A 17,520-nucleotide genomic window follows, 5' to 3' on the forward strand; every position below is an offset into this window, starting at 1 on the left:
TGTTGACCATCCACTTTTTCTTCTTCAAGTGGCAAGTGTTAATAATACTGTATGTCCATCTTACGTAAATCACTTAGAGGGTTCCCACAATTGCTAAAAAAATCCTGTTAAATAAAAAAAATGTCCATATTGCAACTTGTTTTCACTCCTATCCTTCCCCAGGCAAAGTCAGAAGCTTAATAATTGTCATTGTTAATATTATTAAAATTTATTACCTGCCCTTCATCCTAAGGTCCCAGGTGGGTTACAACATTAAAATACAATATTAAAACAGTTTAAAACCAACACAATCACAGAAATAAGGTGGATTCTAAAACTGTGCACCTCAGATGTTGAAAGCTGCAGTAAGGAAGTGTGTCTTTAGCACTCCGACCAGAATCATTATAATGAAGGTGTCAGATGGCCCTCTATGGGGAGGGAATTCTACAACTTAGGGGCTGCCACATAAAACACCCTCTCTTGTGTCTTTGCAAAAAACAACAACACCCCAAGCTCCTGAGAGCAGAGGAACCACTAAGAAGACCAGCTCTGCTAATCTTAGCACCCAAGAGGATCTCTAGTGAAATAGTTGCAGAGCTGCTCACAATCTTTCTGTTGTCACGGATACTAGCCAGTAGGCATCTTCCGCAGCCAGTTTTCCCAGGTTCACTCTGAAATTTGCAGCAAACAGTGTTATGTTTAAGCTTATCTTGGGGAAGAAAGATCATTTTGTGCTGAATATGGCATGGATTCTTGCAAATTGTCCCAACTGCTCATTAATGACCCTGTTGGTGAACTGCATGTCTGAGAACCCAGTGCTGGTATAAAAGCAAGTGAGCAGCTCTGCGGGAAAGTGCAAGAGTCTATGGGAAGGTTATGAAAAGCAACCACTTTGTGATCCCATTCCCTATATGAACCCAGTTCCCTGCAGGGCCAAAACAAGCACTTGGGCCACATATGTTGTTTTCCCTGAAGAATAGCCAAGCCTAAGACCCACCCACCCCATAATTGCCTGCATTCTGCAAAGGCTTTTTGTTGCGGCTGCATGCTGGGCTAATAGCTTCTTCCTATTATAAATCGTGAGGAAGCAGGAATTGTGTGTGTGAAAGTCAGTGTGCTGAGGAAGAGGGTGTCCCCTCCTGCAGCTGAAGGATGTGGTGCATCCTCAGTAGGCTTTGTGCTGTCAATGCTGGACATGCACCTCCCTTTGTGGGTACCAGTGTTCTTCAAGGAATTTAGGTAGCGTTGGAGAAATTACTAAGGCATTGGCAACAGTAGGCTGCATTGATGCTGTGGGGCCACAGGAAAGGTCCAGAATGTGTTGGTGCAAGTAGAATCTGAATGTTTAAAGGAAGTTTTTTGTAACCCTTCTGGCTGTGAAAGATGTGTGTGGATGATACCTACTGAAAGCTCAGAAGCTATAGAGCTGCTGCCCATCAGATTTCTTTTTAGGCCTGTGTGTTAAAAGTACAGGTGACTCCCCATTCATGTTGTGGGCTATGTTATGCGCTCCATGCACAAAAGTGAAATGAAATGTGCATAAGCGGGGAGCATCCTGGAGAGTCCTCATGGGTCATGAGGAGACCCTCCCCAGAGCCTGAAGATTACTGTAATCTGTCTCCATAGTTGGAGCCAGTAAATGCTTCTGGATACCAGTTGCTGGAAATCATAGGGAGGGGAGAGTGCTGCTCTTGTGCCCAGGTCCTGCTTTCAGGTTTCCCACAGGCATTTAGTTGGCCACTGCAAGAACACGATGCTGGATAAGGTGGGCCATTGGCCTGATCCAGCAGGCTTTTCTTATGTTCTTAAATTATATACCAGATAAGTGGATAGAGTATTTCATTCCCTTCCAAGAGGGGAGGCGATTGTTTCCTAAGCTTGAATGGTGCTGATTTTAAGAATGGGAGGGGACTTGCTGTGGTCTTGTGAATAGGTTTGGAAGTACTAAAGGCTGTGCCTGTGAGATTTGCATGCCAGAAATTTGAACCAGGGACCTGTTGTTGAACATGGTCACTCACATATTAAAGTGTGTTATTGATAAGCCTATGGGAAGGTATATCTTGATACCTAGGAAACCAAAGCTGCTGCTGTTATAAGTTTTTGGGTCAGTTCTTTTTGGTGAAAGTAGTGGGACAAATGCCGTTTTATTCATTGATAAATAAAGCCTACTATTTATAGGGTATGTAGTATAGTATGTGACATCTTTAGAAGAATACAATACTAGCAAGGAGGATCTTAATCTGCCCCCTCACTCCAAAATCTATGTTTTTAATGACAAAAATGACCCACAATCCCAATCTTGGATGGATATGTATATAGGAACATAGCAACTGCCTACCCTGTGTTGCTCAGGAATTCTTAGAAACAACAAAAAAACAATCCATGCCTTGTTGAAATCAGTGGTTAAAATCAGTGCAGTTTTGAAAGGCTCCACCTATCATCTTGATTCAGAATGGTGCCCAATTCTCTTCAAGCATAGATGAAAACCTGCTGTTTCTTCTCAGGAACCATTGTGCCAAATTTAATTGTGATACATTAAGAGGTGTCCAAATGCAAAGCAAATGGACAGTTTTCCATAATGTAAAGTAGATACATGAATGTTAGCATTAGGATTATGAGACAGGCATGATGAATTAAGTAGCACCAGGTTGTCTCTGGACTGTCTCTTCCCACAGTGAATGCCCTTCCTCCTTTCTTCCCTGCTTGGTAACATGGACTCTTCCTATTGGCTCTCTTGCAGAGACTTGCCTCAGTATGGGCAGAAGCAGTGGCAATCGTATTTTGGGCGGACCTTTGATGTTTACACCAAGCTCTGGAAGTTCCAGCAGCAGCACCGGTAAGAGCCAACTCTGCATCGAGATGGCTGCCTACCTCTTCCAGGAACACGTGGGCCAGAGTGGTGTGTGTGATGGTGCCAGTTGGCTAGGTTGCCCAGGTCAGCCTCCTTTCCTGGGCAAGAGAGCCTTGAACAACCCTCAGAAAAATAGAGCATTAACTCAATGGAGAAAATACAATTCATAGTGCAAGTTAACTGCTTTTCCAGTCATGGAATCATAGAATTGTAGAGTTGGAAGGGACCTTGAGGGTCATCTAGTCCAACTCCCTGCAATGCAGGAATCTCAACTAAAGTATCTGTGACAGATGGCCATCCAGCCTCTGCTTATTAACCTCCAAGGAAGGAGAGTCCATCACCTCCTGAGGGAGTCTGTTCCACTGTAAAACGGCTCCTACCGTCAGAAAGTTCTTCCTGATATTTAACCAGAATCTCCTTTGTTGTAACTTGAATCCATTGGTTTAGGTCCTACAGTCCAGAGCAGGAAATAGCTTGCTCCATCTTCCATGTGACAGCCATTTTTAGCTATTGAAGATGTCTGTCCTATCGCCTCTCGGTCTCCTCTTAGCCAGGCTAAATATACCCAACTCCCTCAACTGTTCCTTATAAGGTTTTGTTTCCAGACCTTTGATCATCTTGGTTGCCCTCCTCTGAACATGTTCCAGCTTGTCAATGACCTTCTTAAATTGCAGTACCCAGAATTGGACACAGTACTCCAGGTGTGGCTTTGATCAAGGTAGAATAGAGTAGAAGTATGACTTTCCTTGTCGTTCATCTTCTCTCACAGAGTAGGTAGTTACTTGTTGGAAGCTAGGAATCAGTATGAAACACTCTCAGCACCTCTGCCAACTACAATTCCCAGAAATGTCTGTGGGGAGGAAGTGATACTATGCCAGTTAAATTGGTAGAAGCATGTAGTATAGAAATGCCCCTTGAGGTGGTGTGTGTGAGAGGGGGGGCGGTGGGAGAAATGTTGTTATCAGCAAATAAGCTTAATACTGCCTTCTGAGAGTTTGAGGATTTCTCAGGGAATTAATGCAACATTTCTTGACTGGTTCCAGAATTATTATTGACAATCTTGGGGGGATTGGATTACTAAAATCTGGGGCATAGTATGTATGGTAAAGCTCACACTTATAATCAGAACCAGAGAGGGAAGACAGCAAGATAATGGAGTAAGGAGTGTCATTATAATGTACTGGAGCAATAATTGTGTTGCTTGGAACCTTGTAATATTGATTTGCTATACTTAATTTTGGTACATAAATATATCCTGCTATGTTCAGTTCTAGGTATTCCTTTTATTTTGGGCACACAGTATTATATTTTGTTATTTTTAATTAATATATATGTATGTGTATAAACATATAGAACGTGACACTCTCCCTTTCTTCTCCGCAAAAATAAAGGCAAGTTCTGGACAATCGGTACGGATTAAAGCGCTGGCAAATTGGCGAAATTGCTTCCAAGATTGGGCAGCTTTACTACCACTACTAGTAAGTGACAACCCTTCCTGGATGCAGTGTGTGTGTCTGTCTGTCTGTCTGTCTGTCTCGCTGTCTCAGTCTCTCTGTAGTGAAAGTCTTGCTGGCCTTAGCAATTAAGAGTGGCAAAAAGTTCAGTGGAATGTCAGAAGTGCCAGGAGGACTGCTGTAAGACGGACAGCCCTCTCAGCCAAGGGCAGGAGGGGTACATGTTCATCTAGCAGAGCACTGAGCCCTTTGTATTTCTTCCCACACAGCCTTCGCACGTCTGAAACCAGCTACCTGAATGAAGCCTTTTCCTTCTACTCTGCTATCCGCCAGAGGTCTTACTACTCCCAAGTCAACAAAGAAGACAGGTCAGGCCATGCCTCAGTCTTGTGAGTTTTTTGCAATTTAAAAGCGAGAAGTGCTGGATTGTCAAACTTGTGTGACTTGGCAGAAGGTGGGCAGCCACTTTCAGTTTAGTTGGCATCCCTTGGCTACCTGTGTGTCTCCTCCCTTGAGGTGCAGGTGTCAGCAGGAACAGGGATGGGGGAACCTGTGGCTCCTCAGATGTCATTAGACCGTAATGCCCATCAAGCCCCAGCTGGGGTCTGGGGTGAAGGAGTTGCAGTTCAGCAGAATCTGAAGGGCTGCAAGTTCCCTATCCCTGATGAGTCATAGGCAGCTGAGGGCCCAGGAGAAGGAGCCAAGTGAGTCAATCAAGGAAGAAGCCAAGACTTTATGTGAGCCAGATCCAGGAGAAACCTATTATTATCCAAAACTGTAGTACATGGGTACTTGTGGCTCTCCATTTGTTCTTAGACTCCAGATTATTATTTTTATTTCAAAGTTTGTATCCTGCTTTTCACCATCTAGGTCTCAAAGCGGCTTACAACAATAAGCTATACCATATACATAATTTAAGAACTAAATTAAACCACTGAAAGTTAAAATCTAAAGAATCTAAAAAGAAAAAAGAAAGTAACGCAAAACATCCGAGAAGCATTCAGGGTGCAGTGGCCTCCTGAAACATAATAGTCTTGACCAGGTGTCTGAAACTCAGTAGGGACAGTGCCTGTCTAACTTCTTGTGGGGAGTTCCATAGAGTTGGGCCCACAACATTGAGAGTGCAGATCCTTTTTGGCAATGAGTTGTTGTTTTGGTTTCTCATCACTGCTCATTCAGGAATCTTTTATAAGCCCTCCCTGTTGAGGAGAGCCAGTTACCACCCTGGCTTGGTGGAGCCACTTGGGAATTTAGGAGCCCATCACTGCCCAGGGTACTGCTTCCATCTGTAACACATCCCCCTTTCCAGCGGATGTAACATTCCAGCCTGTGAATGAACAGGGTTTCCAAAGCGTTCTTCAGAAATATGCTTTATCTTTCTCAATGTTCCAAAGCAATGTCTCCTCCAACACTTTGGTGAGCAAGTAGATAAAGAGAAAGAAAAGACATAAATACATGGAATGATGAGTAAGGCAACTGGGAAAAGAACTTAGAGTAAAAGCAAGAACCCTAAGCCAAGTGCCACAGCAGATATCTTATGGATGATATGAGTGTCAAGCCGGCTTTACAAGCCCAATTTTCAAGAGTCATTTGGGAAATAAGATCCTATTAACTAATTATAATATTGATAGGGTGAACCCACAGAATCAGCAACTTGCTGCAATCAGCCCTTTGGAACTGTCTTCCCTGTTATGGCTGTTTACTTTTAAGGAAAGGGCTGGTGCTGTGATGTTTTTTATTTTAATGATCTTTTTTATGTGTGTGTGCGCATACACCAAAATAATACAATTTTTAACACACACACACACACACACACACACACATATATATATTCTACTAACGCTTAATTGTTTTTTGATGATTGCTTTTTAATCTGTTTTTAGCTGTTTCTATTTTAGTTGTCAGCCGCCTTGAGTCCCATTAGGGAAAAAGGCAGGGTATAAATAAATACAGCAGCAGCAGCAGTAATAATACCCCTGGTGGGCTTTAATGCAGGGGAAGCAGAATACAAAACTGTAGGTTCCCGACAAGAGCCCCAGTGGCTGCTGCAGAGAGGGTGAAGGGCTTGGGATCTTTGACCTGGAAGCCCCTTCCCAGCCAAACATGCCTTAACGCTAGCTGCTTTGGAGAATAGTGTTTTGGAAATACCTGTCTGATATCTTCATTGGAGGTGTGAAACCAGTGCTGGGGTGCTCTTTGCTAGGGATCGTCTACATGACACTCCAGGGTGCCAGGGTGCCTGCCACTACCTTCTATGTCACCCACAAAAGGTCTTAGGGAATATCTGTTCAAAAACCCACAATGCATGATGATAAACTGCGAGAAATGTCACAACAACACTGGGCACAAACTTGGGACTTCAAACATCTTGCAAGGTGCTGCCAAAAAGAGGGCCCTCCCTCCCGTTTTAGCAGGGGGTTCATGCAAGCCCTTTCCTGGTTCAGGAAGGGGTTTTCATGCAGTCCTGCTAAGCTTGAGCAGGATTTAACTTCTCATCAGCTGAAGAGTGGGAGGTTATTCTATTCTATTCTATTCTATTCTATTCTATTCATTTATTTAGTATACTGCCCTTCATCTGAGGATTGCTGAGTGGTTTATGGTAGAAAAACATTGCAGGATTTAACCCTACCTCCCACCATATGTTGTCACTAGTGATGCCAGCTGATGGGGTGGGTGGGAGGCATGGTTTGGGGAATACAGCCTTGGGGGCCAAGATTGCCCCACAGACTGAATCTTACCTGATTCTTTTCTTAAGGGATACAAGCTTTCTTCTTACATGCTCTAAATCCAGCCATTTTGTTCCTTTCTGTCAGAAGCTGGATTTAGTAATGGAGGAACCTGCCTTATTCCAAGCCTATTTGTCGATCTCACTGGCCATAGCTTTCCAGGGTCTCAGGCAGGGAAAAGTATTTCCCCATCTGCAGTCCCCTGAGTCGTTTGGCTGGAAGTGCCAGACATTGAATGTGGGACCTTCTGCATGCAAATCCTGTTCTCTAGAGCTATGATCCCTCCCATTGGCCAGATAGCTGTGCTGGCAGGTAGTAAAGAGGCACGTAGACCTCCAGAGTAAATTATCTCTGGTCCTCCAAGCACTTGTCCTCTCAAGCTCCAATAATTCTACACGCACTGAAAGTGAAATATTTCTGCCTATACTACAGCTGCGATTAAAATCTAACATGGGCATCACTTGATATTTCTTCACAGGAGCCATGTTCCTCTTCATTTCTCTTCGATCTGCTAAATAATTTCCCTTTCTCCAATTCCCCCCCCCTCTTTTTTTCTTCCCTCCCAGGCCTGAACTGGTAGTTAAGAAGCTGCGTTATTATGCACGATTCATTGTGGTTTGCCTTTTACTGAACAAAATGGATGTCGTCAAGGATCTTGTAAAGGTAAAACCAATAGTACCATTGTGATGTGTGTAGTTAAGACTTTGCACATGCTCCAAGGAGCTCGGAGCCTTGTATTAGCTTTGCCACGACCATGTGAGTGCATGTTAAGTTGAGGATGGCCAGAAAGCATTTGTGCCTGGCTTTTCCCCCACTGAAGCTCAGCGCTCTAATCACTATGCCACCTTGACTGTCCAATAGCAATTCCCAAATTCTGTGCAGTGAGAAATTAATGGAAGGGTCCTGGAATCTCAGGGTATCCATCCATGGAGGAGGCTGTTCGTTGTGTTGCTGTATGAATCATTGCCCTATTCTTGCTTGCTTCCAGTCAGCCCCTGCCTTGGTGCAGATAGTACTTTGGGTATAAAGTGCAGTTGGATTACTCCCGCCCGGAAACCAATGTCCCCACTGTGGAAGGACGTGGATCCAGAATTGGCCTCCACAGTCACATATAGTTAAAGCTATGGTCATATAGTTAAAGCTATGGTTTTCCCAGTAGTGATGTATGGAAGTGAGAGCTGGACCATCAAGAAGGCTGATCGCTGAAGAATTGATGCTTTTGAATTATGGTGCTGGAGGAGACTCTTGAGAGTCCCATGGACTGCAAGAAGATCAAACCTATCTATTCTTAAGGAAATCAGCCCTGAGTGCTCACTGGAAGGACAGATCCTGAAGCTGGCCACCTCATGAGAAGAGAAGACTCCCTGGAAAAGACCCTGATGTTGGGAAAGATGGAGGGCACAAGGAGAAGGGGACAGCAGAGGACGAGATGGTTGGACAGTGTTGTCGAAGCTACCAGCATGAATTTGACCAAACTGCGGGAGGCAGTGGAAGACAGGAGTGCCTGGTGTGCTCTGGTTCATGGGGTCACGAAGAGTCGGACACATCTAAATGACTAAACAACAATAAGTCACTTACGGACTCATTGTTAAAACCATGTTTATGGAAGACAATCTTACTTGGCTGCAAGTGATCACCAAAGAAGAAAGAAGAAGCAGCCTCAGAACTGTCCACTTTTAGGATTAGATGGCTTTTCTGGGCTTACTTCTTTTTCCAGTTAGGTTTTTGGCCGCTCTCTCCCTCTCAGTTTTTCCTCTTTCAGGGTTGTTATGCAAGTTATGCAAGTACAATAGTGCATGTAGAAACATAGGAGATTGGAGTAATGATTTTGGTATACTGTAAAGGCATAAACCTCTCCAAGTGTAAGAGGAAGCAGCAGTGCTTCCATTATTAATTTGAAGTGGTGGTGAAGTTTGTCTTGCGTGTATAAAAATAATAATATTGGGCACAGTATTCTATGACAGGGTCTGGTCCGCAAGCTTCATTCAGGTGGCCCACAGCATGTCTGCAGGAATAGCAGTTGTGAATGGAGGGTGCAACTTACTGCTCTGTTGTTCTCAGAACTCAGCAGTTCACCTGGAAGCCAGGTGGTATGGACCTGAAGTGATGGAGGGGAAGAGGCACTTGAAAGGAGTGGAAAGCAGTGGATTTAATAGAAGGCTGGATTTAAGGAGTTCATTCTTGATTAAATTAAAAATCATCTAGCATAGTGCATTATTATTATGGTTATTGTTACATTTATATCCCACAGTTCCTCCAAGGAGTTCAAGGTGGTATACATAGTTCTTCTTCTCTCAATTTTATCCTCACAACAGCCCTGTAGGTTAGACTATATGACTGGTCCAAGGTCACCCAGTGAGCTTTGTGGTCAAGTGGGGACTAGAACTCTGGTCTCCCAGGTCTTAGTCTAGCACTCTAACTGCTACACCACACTGGCTCTGCATTACAATAGCTACACAGTAATTAAGTGATCTGCCAACACCCATAGCACTTTCTAGGTAGTTGCAGGTTGGAGGAGTGGAAGTTTGGGAACCACTGCTCTGTGAGAACAGTTGCACATTTGAGAATATGATAGCTCAGAGCCGAGATACATAATATGGTGAATGAAGACTGATCACAGAAGATCAGACCAAAGAATACACAGAGCCTTTGGAAAAAGTACCGATCAACATCTGCCTGAATATGAGAGTAGAATGGTAAAGTGAGGGGCAGCAGATAATGAAATGGAAAGGACCTTCACAGAGGTGGCTGGAGGAGTAGAACAAACAAATGATTAAGTTGTGATCCTGGAGAAGGGGAATGAAACCATTAACAGACATTAAGAAACATCTTGAGATGGCAGAGATAAAGCTGAGAGAGAAATGATCCTGTGTACAAGTTGGAGTGAAATCAAAGGAAAAAGCTACCAAGCCTGTGCCAATTCTCTTGAGGGGGAATGGAAGAAGAGGAAATGGGAGGAACTTTTTTTCCAAATTAGGACGGAAAATCATGGCCAACAGGAAATGGGATTGGAAGATAGGGAACTGGATACGAATTAATTAATATACAACAAGTGGATAACTATGGATTATTATCCTTATAGTGGATGTTGGGTTTTATTTTTGTTTTTGAGATAAGGTCGACATACCAGATTGGAAGAAGACTATTCTAGGCATGTAGTGATAATAACAACTGGGGAGCCCCTTTTGGACTTTTTTGTGGAAATAAGAATGAACTTGTGTCTGGGGTTGAAGATTGGGAAAACATCATCTAACTGAATGCAAAACAGCTGGATATTATCATGGAATACAGCTAGATACCATCCTGCAGTGAACGCTTTGAATATTCTGAGTAATCTTTATTTACGTAATTGAGAGACAGAGAATCAGAAGTTCTCACCACTCTTTTTATGTTTTATTATCTTTTTCTTCATCTAGTTTCCCTTTTCCCTTTTCCTTTTATCCACTATGCTTTTGCTTATTTTCCGTTTTGTTCATTATGTCCTCTGCTCTGGCTTAATGAGGTTAGAAGGTGATGGTTGGCAGGTGAAAGACCCTGCGTGAGGTGCAGGGAAGGGAAGATCTCCCAGGGTTGGAGGCTGGGAGAAGAAAGGGAAGCTCCCAGGTGAGATAGAAAGGGTGACAAGGGTTAAGGATCTACCTTTGGGAGAGGGCTTTTTTCATCATCCACCCACCCCGCTTTCTCTTTTTCTTTTCTTTCTCTCATTTTTGCTTTTTGCTTTTACTTTTATTTAGATTAGTTTGATTACTTTGTTTTTTATTATATTGTATGTTGAAAAATTTCAATGACGATGATGATGTAGCACAGCTTACTAGGAAGCGGAAATGTGCCAACCAGCGTGGATGTGGCCGTACACCATGGATCCTCGCTTCCTCACCTCTAGTTTACTGCTGTTACTGCTTCTCTGAACACTCTAAACAATTTTTTTGAGCATTGCCACATGTTTGCTTACCTACTGCACATGCCTACTCACAAAATCTAAATAAGTTAGCCCCCCGCCCAAAGCAGCACTAAATCATCTCATTTGTTGCTCTCTGTGCTTTCTAGGAATTGTCAGATGAGATTGAAGACTACACCCACCGCTTCAACACAGAAGACCAAGTGGAGTGGAATCTGGTTCTCCAAGAGGTGGCTGCATTTGTCGAGGTGAGGACTTAAAAGTGAATCGCTGCATTTTCCTTTCTTTCTGAAAGAGCTCAGTGTTTTCCCAGATCTTGACTCATATCCTACATCTTCTGTGACAATCCTCAGGCAAAAGGGGCAGTTAGCTCAGTGTTCTATCTTCTACAGTAGCTAGGCAAATCCCTTAAGAAATTGGCAAGCAAAGGGTGGTGGAGTGTTCCCATTTGTTCCCAACATTGGGTAGTTAAAGGCTGCTGCGGAATATGTAGGCCCCTAATTCTTACAACTAATACCTCTTGTCTTCTCTTGTTAATTGGTATTTTTAGCAAGCCATCTGAGCTAGTTACCATTATTGTAGTTTGCTATTCTGGGAAGCAGAGTTTTTGTTTAAAAGGCAAACCACACACCCATGCTTCTAGTTCTCATTGTTTTAGTGAGAAGCTTTTAAACGCTGAAAGAAACGGGAGGGCATCGTCCTTCTTCTGTGCCTTCAAGTCATCTCCTACTACTCATTCCCCCTCCTAGTAACTCACCCCCTGCTTCTATATTGTTCTTTGCCTTTTCCAAATAGGAACAATTGCTTTCATAGTGTTAGAAAAAGTAAATTGAGCAACATTATACAAGGGAAGCAACATCACTCAGTGGTAGAAGATCTGCTTTGCATGCAAAATGTCCCAGATTCAATCCCCAATATGGCATTTCCAGGGATGTCCCCTGTCTGAGACCATAGGGAGTCATGACCAAAGAGTGTTGGCAATATTGAGTTTGATGAGCCAATGGTCTGACTTGGTATAAGGTAGCTTCCAGTCTTCCTAAGATAATATAAATTTTGCCAGCATGTATGTGTATAGATACAAAAAACAGAATCATTTATTCCTGAGTGGGAAGGAATAGAATGCAAGAGCCCTGCTCATAAGCCAAATCTTGTGAGGGAAATATGTATAATTAAGACTAGAATCTTGCAGGGAGCATTCCTTTGATCACAGCTGCTCTTATTACTCCTGGACTTTCCAAAACTCGCAGTAATACATCAGAGGCTGATTTGCAGTTCACCTGATGCTGCTCCATCCTCATGGTAAAGCGAGTCTTCTCCAGAAGAAACAAGCTTAGTACAGGATAATTGGCAAACAGAATCCCAAATCACAGTGGCAGTTAGCATTAGTGTTAACCTGCTCCATTGCCCCTTTCATCCAGCTTAATGTAGTTGGCTTTATGGGAAAGAGCTTCTGAATTTCTGCACACCCACACTCACACACTTCCAGCAGAATATTTGGGAAAATACGAGGCTTGCTACTTGCTTGTTCTTTCATTGCTGTGTTTTTATTACTTCCAGCAAGGCTTAACCTGAGTCCAGATAATTCATGCCAGGGACCCTCATTCTCATGCCTGTCTCCCTTTCTTTCCAGGCAGACCCTGTGATGGTGTTGAATGATGACAACACCCTTGTGATCCTCTCCAACCGCCTCTCTGAAACGGGAGCCCCTCTGCTGGAGCAGGGGATGATCGTAGGGCAGCTGACTCTCGCAGATGCGCTTATTATTGGCAACTGCAACAATCAGGTGGGATCCTGTACACAAGCCTTTCGTCCCATGTCACAAGTGGGGTCATTTTATATCAAGCAATCCGACTTTTTTATCTCATGTCATCCAGTTTTCTTAATACTTTGTACTCTTGTTGAATGATCAAAACTAAGTTTAAATCTAAAATTTTAGCTTTTTATCTCATCCCGTTTTTGAGTTATGAGGGTTTGAAATTAAAAAAATAAATGACAATTTTGGCTTTGTCAGACTACACAAAAACCTTAAAAGCTCAGTCCAGCATTGAGAAACTGAAAACACCAATCTCTTCAGAACTTCATGGGCTTTAATATGAAAGGTCACAAGATGTACTTATTTTAAATTTAAGTTACAGAATTTAAAATTTTAAAAAGTGATTAAAAAATTAATGTGCATCACACCTGGCACACCTTCACCAGATCTTGTAGAGAACGTGCACATAAGCTGTCTGTGAAGAGGGAGTTGTGCATATTTCCCAGTCAGTATACATAATCTCCAGCAGGACTTGGGAAATGTATATATATATCGTCTAACGTGTGTGTGTGCGCGCACGCGCGTGCGCGTGCATGCCCACACATACACACTATAGGAGATTTATCAAACTGGAAAAGTTTGGCCACTGAGAGTGCTTCTACTCTTGCCAGCTTGGACATCATGCTGAATCGTGGTTCATTTTCCATAATCATGGCTCAGTGTTATGTCTGAATTGAACCAATCTTTGTCTCCAGGGATGAATGTGGTCTTCCAGGCTACACAGAGTGGAGAGCACAGGTGCATAAAGCAGCCCTTGACACTTCCTACCACCCACATTTCTTTTAAATAAACTAGGAGGAAAATCTCTGCTCAAGGCCCTGGAGAAAGTCATTGCAGGTCAGAAACAGATGGCACCGGGCTGAAAGAACCATTGACCAGGCTCTGTAAAGAGATGCTGTTAAAAGTCACACATTTCAAAATCACAACTTGAGCTTTAAAAAGCCTGTTGACATGTTGCAAGCTGCATTATCCATATGAACAGGCTTTAAAAAATAATGAGACAAAGGTTATATCTATTTGACAAACATAATTGGCTTTCTAATATAGCAGAGGTAGCCAACAAAGCACTCTCCATATGTTGCTGGACCCCAACTCCCATCATCCCCAACCAGCATGGCCAGTGGTAAGGGATGATGGGAATTGAAGTCCAATGACATGCAGAGGGCACCCCTGTACTATAGCATAAAGTATCTATGGCTCCCCCAAAGAATTCTGGGAATAGTAGTTTAATGAGGGTGCTATGAAGGATACTGAAGATCCCTAACACACACACACCCCTATAATTTTTAGAATTATCTATGAAGAGAGAGTGGTAATGATATAGGCCCTCAACAGTAATTTTAAGCATAATTTTTGAAAAGGGCTCTGGGCTTCTCCCTGCATTACCTTTATGACTGTGTTCTGCCAGTTTTCTAGACTTTTTAGAAGGTGAATGTTTTGCTCCTTTATATGGCTTTATGATTTGACTTTTAAATACGTATATTCTAGTACTATTTTTAGTATTTTGCACTGTTTGTGCTTCTATTGTAATAATTGTAAAGTGGTATGCAGGTTTCGTTTTTTGTTTTTTGTTTTTTTAAAAGCTGGTACAGAAACATACATACTTGGTAGTTCAAAAGACTTTCATTTCAGCCCTAATGGATGAAATTACACATAATTTGAGCTTTCAACAAGGACTAGAAGTTCCAGACCGTTTTTTATATACGATTTGACATTTCTTGATTACATATACAGCAGAGCCATCATTTTCAAGGCAGCCATTGTCACAAGCCTGACCCATCTGGAACTATACTTGACAGTCAAATAATGCTTAATGTTCTTTCTTTATGTGAGGACACATTTTATTCTTACTCCCCACCCCCACTCCAATGACCTGGACCTCATTACTTTAAAAACCTATATGTAACTGTACTTATTCTATGTGCTTATTTTATGGTTTGGCTTTTTATGTTTTAATTTCCATCTGTTATGTAATTATTCTTGCCTATTTATGTACAATTAAAATTTTTTAAAAAAATCTTTATCCACCAGAAATGGCTTTCATTATCCTAAAAACCTTTAATTTGTAACTGTGTCTCTGGTAGGTGAAGTTCAGCGAGCTGACAATCGACATGTTCCGGATGCTGCAAGCTCTGGAGAGGGAACCTATGAACTTGGCATCACAAATGAGCAAGCCAGGGCTGCAGGCAAGTCCCCTCGTCTTTCAGCCCTACATTCACCAGGCGAGGCAGTGGAAATTTATTTTAACTTTGGTTTGAGATCAGTTGGAATTCCATGTCGAGCTAATTGTATAGATCTGAGGGGCAGCTGTGCTGAGATGAAAAATCTATAACCTTCTTTCTTTTAGTGACTTGTGCTGCTTCTTTCTTTCTTTCTTTCTTTCTTTTTCTTCTATAGGAGACAACCGAAAAGCCAGCAAGAAGGGAAAACCCTCACAAGTACTTGCTGTACAAGCCAACCTTCAGTCAGCTGTACACCTTCTTGGCTGCGTCGTTTAAGGTTTGTGCCAAAGGAGGAGGTGCCTCTTTCTGGTGATAGAATATCGCAAATAGTGAAGGCTCATCCTATAGGTTGCACCACCAACCTCAGTCTCCCATGAGTCAGCCAGCATCTTCCTGCCTTCTTACTTGCAACCACTCTTGGGGGGGGGCTGCCTGTCAGCTCCTTCATCAGTCTCAGTGTAGTCCGTTGAATAACTCAGCAGGGATGAGAATGGGAGCAAAACTAGGATTAGGAGGTTCTACCTATTGTTGGCTCTGGCACTATCTACTGTTGGCCTCCATGCCTTCCGCCCCACCAGCCACCGCTGCTCCTAAAATACCATTTTGCTGAGTCAAAATGCAAGTGAGCAGGTGTGTCTCCTGAGAACGAAAGGTGTTTATGGAGCACAATTGAAATGAATAATGACAAATTTAAAAATACCATCATTGCTATGAATTGAATTTTATTCATCTGTTTAAACTGTTTTATACACCTTTGCTTTGGAGAGCTCAAGGCAGCAAGCAACAGCAATTTAATTTTCAAATTACCCTGCCGTGAATGCTTAAAGCAGCAGTAGAAGACAATTGAATACAGCAGCAATAAAAATTTATTCACAGAACTGAAGGCAGTTTCAAAATAGGGGTGGGGGGACAACCACCACCACCACCACCATTAGATAAGGGAGCAGTTTCCAGCCCAAAGAGAGATATTTTTTTATACCAGCCTATTGAAGGCTGCTGCAAGAGGAGCTGAGGCAGGTTTCCCTCAGAGTTTGTACAGTTGGACACAAATTTAGAATTAGGAAGAGGAGAGAGAAAGAGAGGCTGTTTTGCCTCTTCCAGAGATGGGTGGGTTGGTTTATATACAGTCATCCTGACTTGAACAGGTTCTTGTAATAATTTTAAAAAGACTGTCAAACCTATTTGAACAGAAGCAACTGCAAGACAAAAGAGGTTTCTTTGTGTGTTGCCTGGAGGTTGGCAATTATTTTTTTAAATAAAAAAGTTGAAAGTGGCATATGAGTGTGTCACTTCCGTGTTGCTCTGCCCCCTCCCAAGCATTCATTCATTAATTTAGCAGTATATGCCGCTTGGTTGTAACGAAACCTCTGTTTACAGGAACCATTAAAAAGATCAATAGGAAACCCAACTGTTTTGTGTTGATAATTTTAATAGAAAAACATCAAGACTTACTGCCTCTGGGGTTTGCCAACACTACTCCAGAGCCCCTCCTGGACAGCACGGATGGGGTGCTGCTGTGTAACAGGGTGGACGATAGACCACACCATCCCCTGTCTGTCTCTCCGGCCCATCACCAGATGCTGATCTCTTAATCCCATTCCAAGATCAATAGGTTTTCTGGTAAAGGAGATAGTATTTTTACAGACAATAGCAACACCTCCCCTTTGTCCTCCTCCGCCCAAGTCTAGCCTAGCGCTGCAACAAGTACCCAGAGGGACACTGCTGAGTTAGGTCAGGCCCCCTCAACTCACCCATCCAAGTCTTGGTAATGCATACCACATCTGCCCTTTTATCCACCACCAGTTTGCGGGTGAGCATGGTCTTATTGTGGACTGACCTGGCATTCAATAACTGCACCATTGGACCAGAGGGCTAAGAAGTAAGCTATTAGCAACTTCCAGATGGGTGAAAGGCGGACAAGAGCCTCTGCCCCAGTTGTGTGGAAACAGGAGAGGAGACTCAATGGAGCTAGCAGTGGGAAGGACACTAGAACTGAAAGATATCCAGTGAAGCTGAATGTTGGAAGATTCAGGACAAATAAAAGGAAGTGTTTGTACACCACATAGTTAAACTATGGAACTCACTCCTGCAGGAGGCAACAATGGCCCACCAACTTGGATGGCTTTGAAAGAGTATTAGAGAAGTTCATGCAGGATAAGGCCATTGATGTCTACTAGCCATGAAGGCTATGCTGTTTCTCAATTGTCAGAGGCAGTAAATGCTTCTGAATAAAAAGGGAAAGGTAAAGGACCCCTGGACAGTTAAGTCCAGCCAAAGGAGACTCTGGGGTTGCGGCGCTCACCTCGCTTTCAGGCCAAGGGAGCCGGCGTTTGTCCACAGACAGCTTTCTGGGTCATGTGGCCAGCATGACTAAACCGCTTCTGGTGCAACAGAACACCGTGCTGGAAACCAGAGCACATGGAAATGCCGTTTACCTTCCTACTGCAGCGGTACCTATTCATCTACTCGCACTGGTGTGCTTTTGAACTGCTAGGTTGGCAGAAGCTGGGACAGAGCAACCAGGAGCTCACCCCGTCGCGGGGATTTGAATTGCCAACCTTCTGATCAGCAACCTTC

At 43.0% G+C, this 17,520-nt stretch overlaps 1 protein-coding gene across 3 annotated transcripts in view; it reads left to right on the forward strand.

Annotated features, from left to right (window-relative positions):
- Nucleotides 1–17,520, forward strand: part of SCAI (suppressor of cancer cell invasion) — an 83,527-nt gene that overhangs the window by 46,951 nt on the left and 19,056 nt on the right. For 2 of the 3 annotated variants that reach the window (XM_082207693.1, XM_082207694.1), the window contains 8 exons: nt 2,720–2,815; nt 4,222–4,308; nt 4,554–4,673; nt 7,577–7,673; nt 11,058–11,156; nt 12,539–12,691; nt 14,806–14,907; nt 15,119–15,220. In XM_082207693.1, coding sequence (XP_082063819.1) covers nt 2,720–2,815; nt 4,222–4,308; nt 4,554–4,673; nt 7,577–7,673; nt 11,058–11,156; nt 12,539–12,691; nt 14,806–14,907; nt 15,119–15,220 — 856 coding nt within the window. The remainder of the gene's footprint in view (nt 1–2,719; nt 2,816–4,221; nt 4,309–4,553; nt 4,674–7,576; nt 7,674–11,057; nt 11,157–12,538; nt 12,692–14,805; nt 14,908–15,118; nt 15,221–17,520) is intronic. The other variant, XM_082207692.1, reaches the window with a different exon arrangement.

The sequence above is a fragment of the Podarcis vaucheri genome (assembly GCF_965113315.1).
Source record: "Podarcis vaucheri genome assembly, chromosome: Z".
NCBI classification, from domain to species: domain Eukaryota; kingdom Metazoa; phylum Chordata; class Lepidosauria; order Squamata; family Lacertidae; genus Podarcis; species Podarcis vaucheri.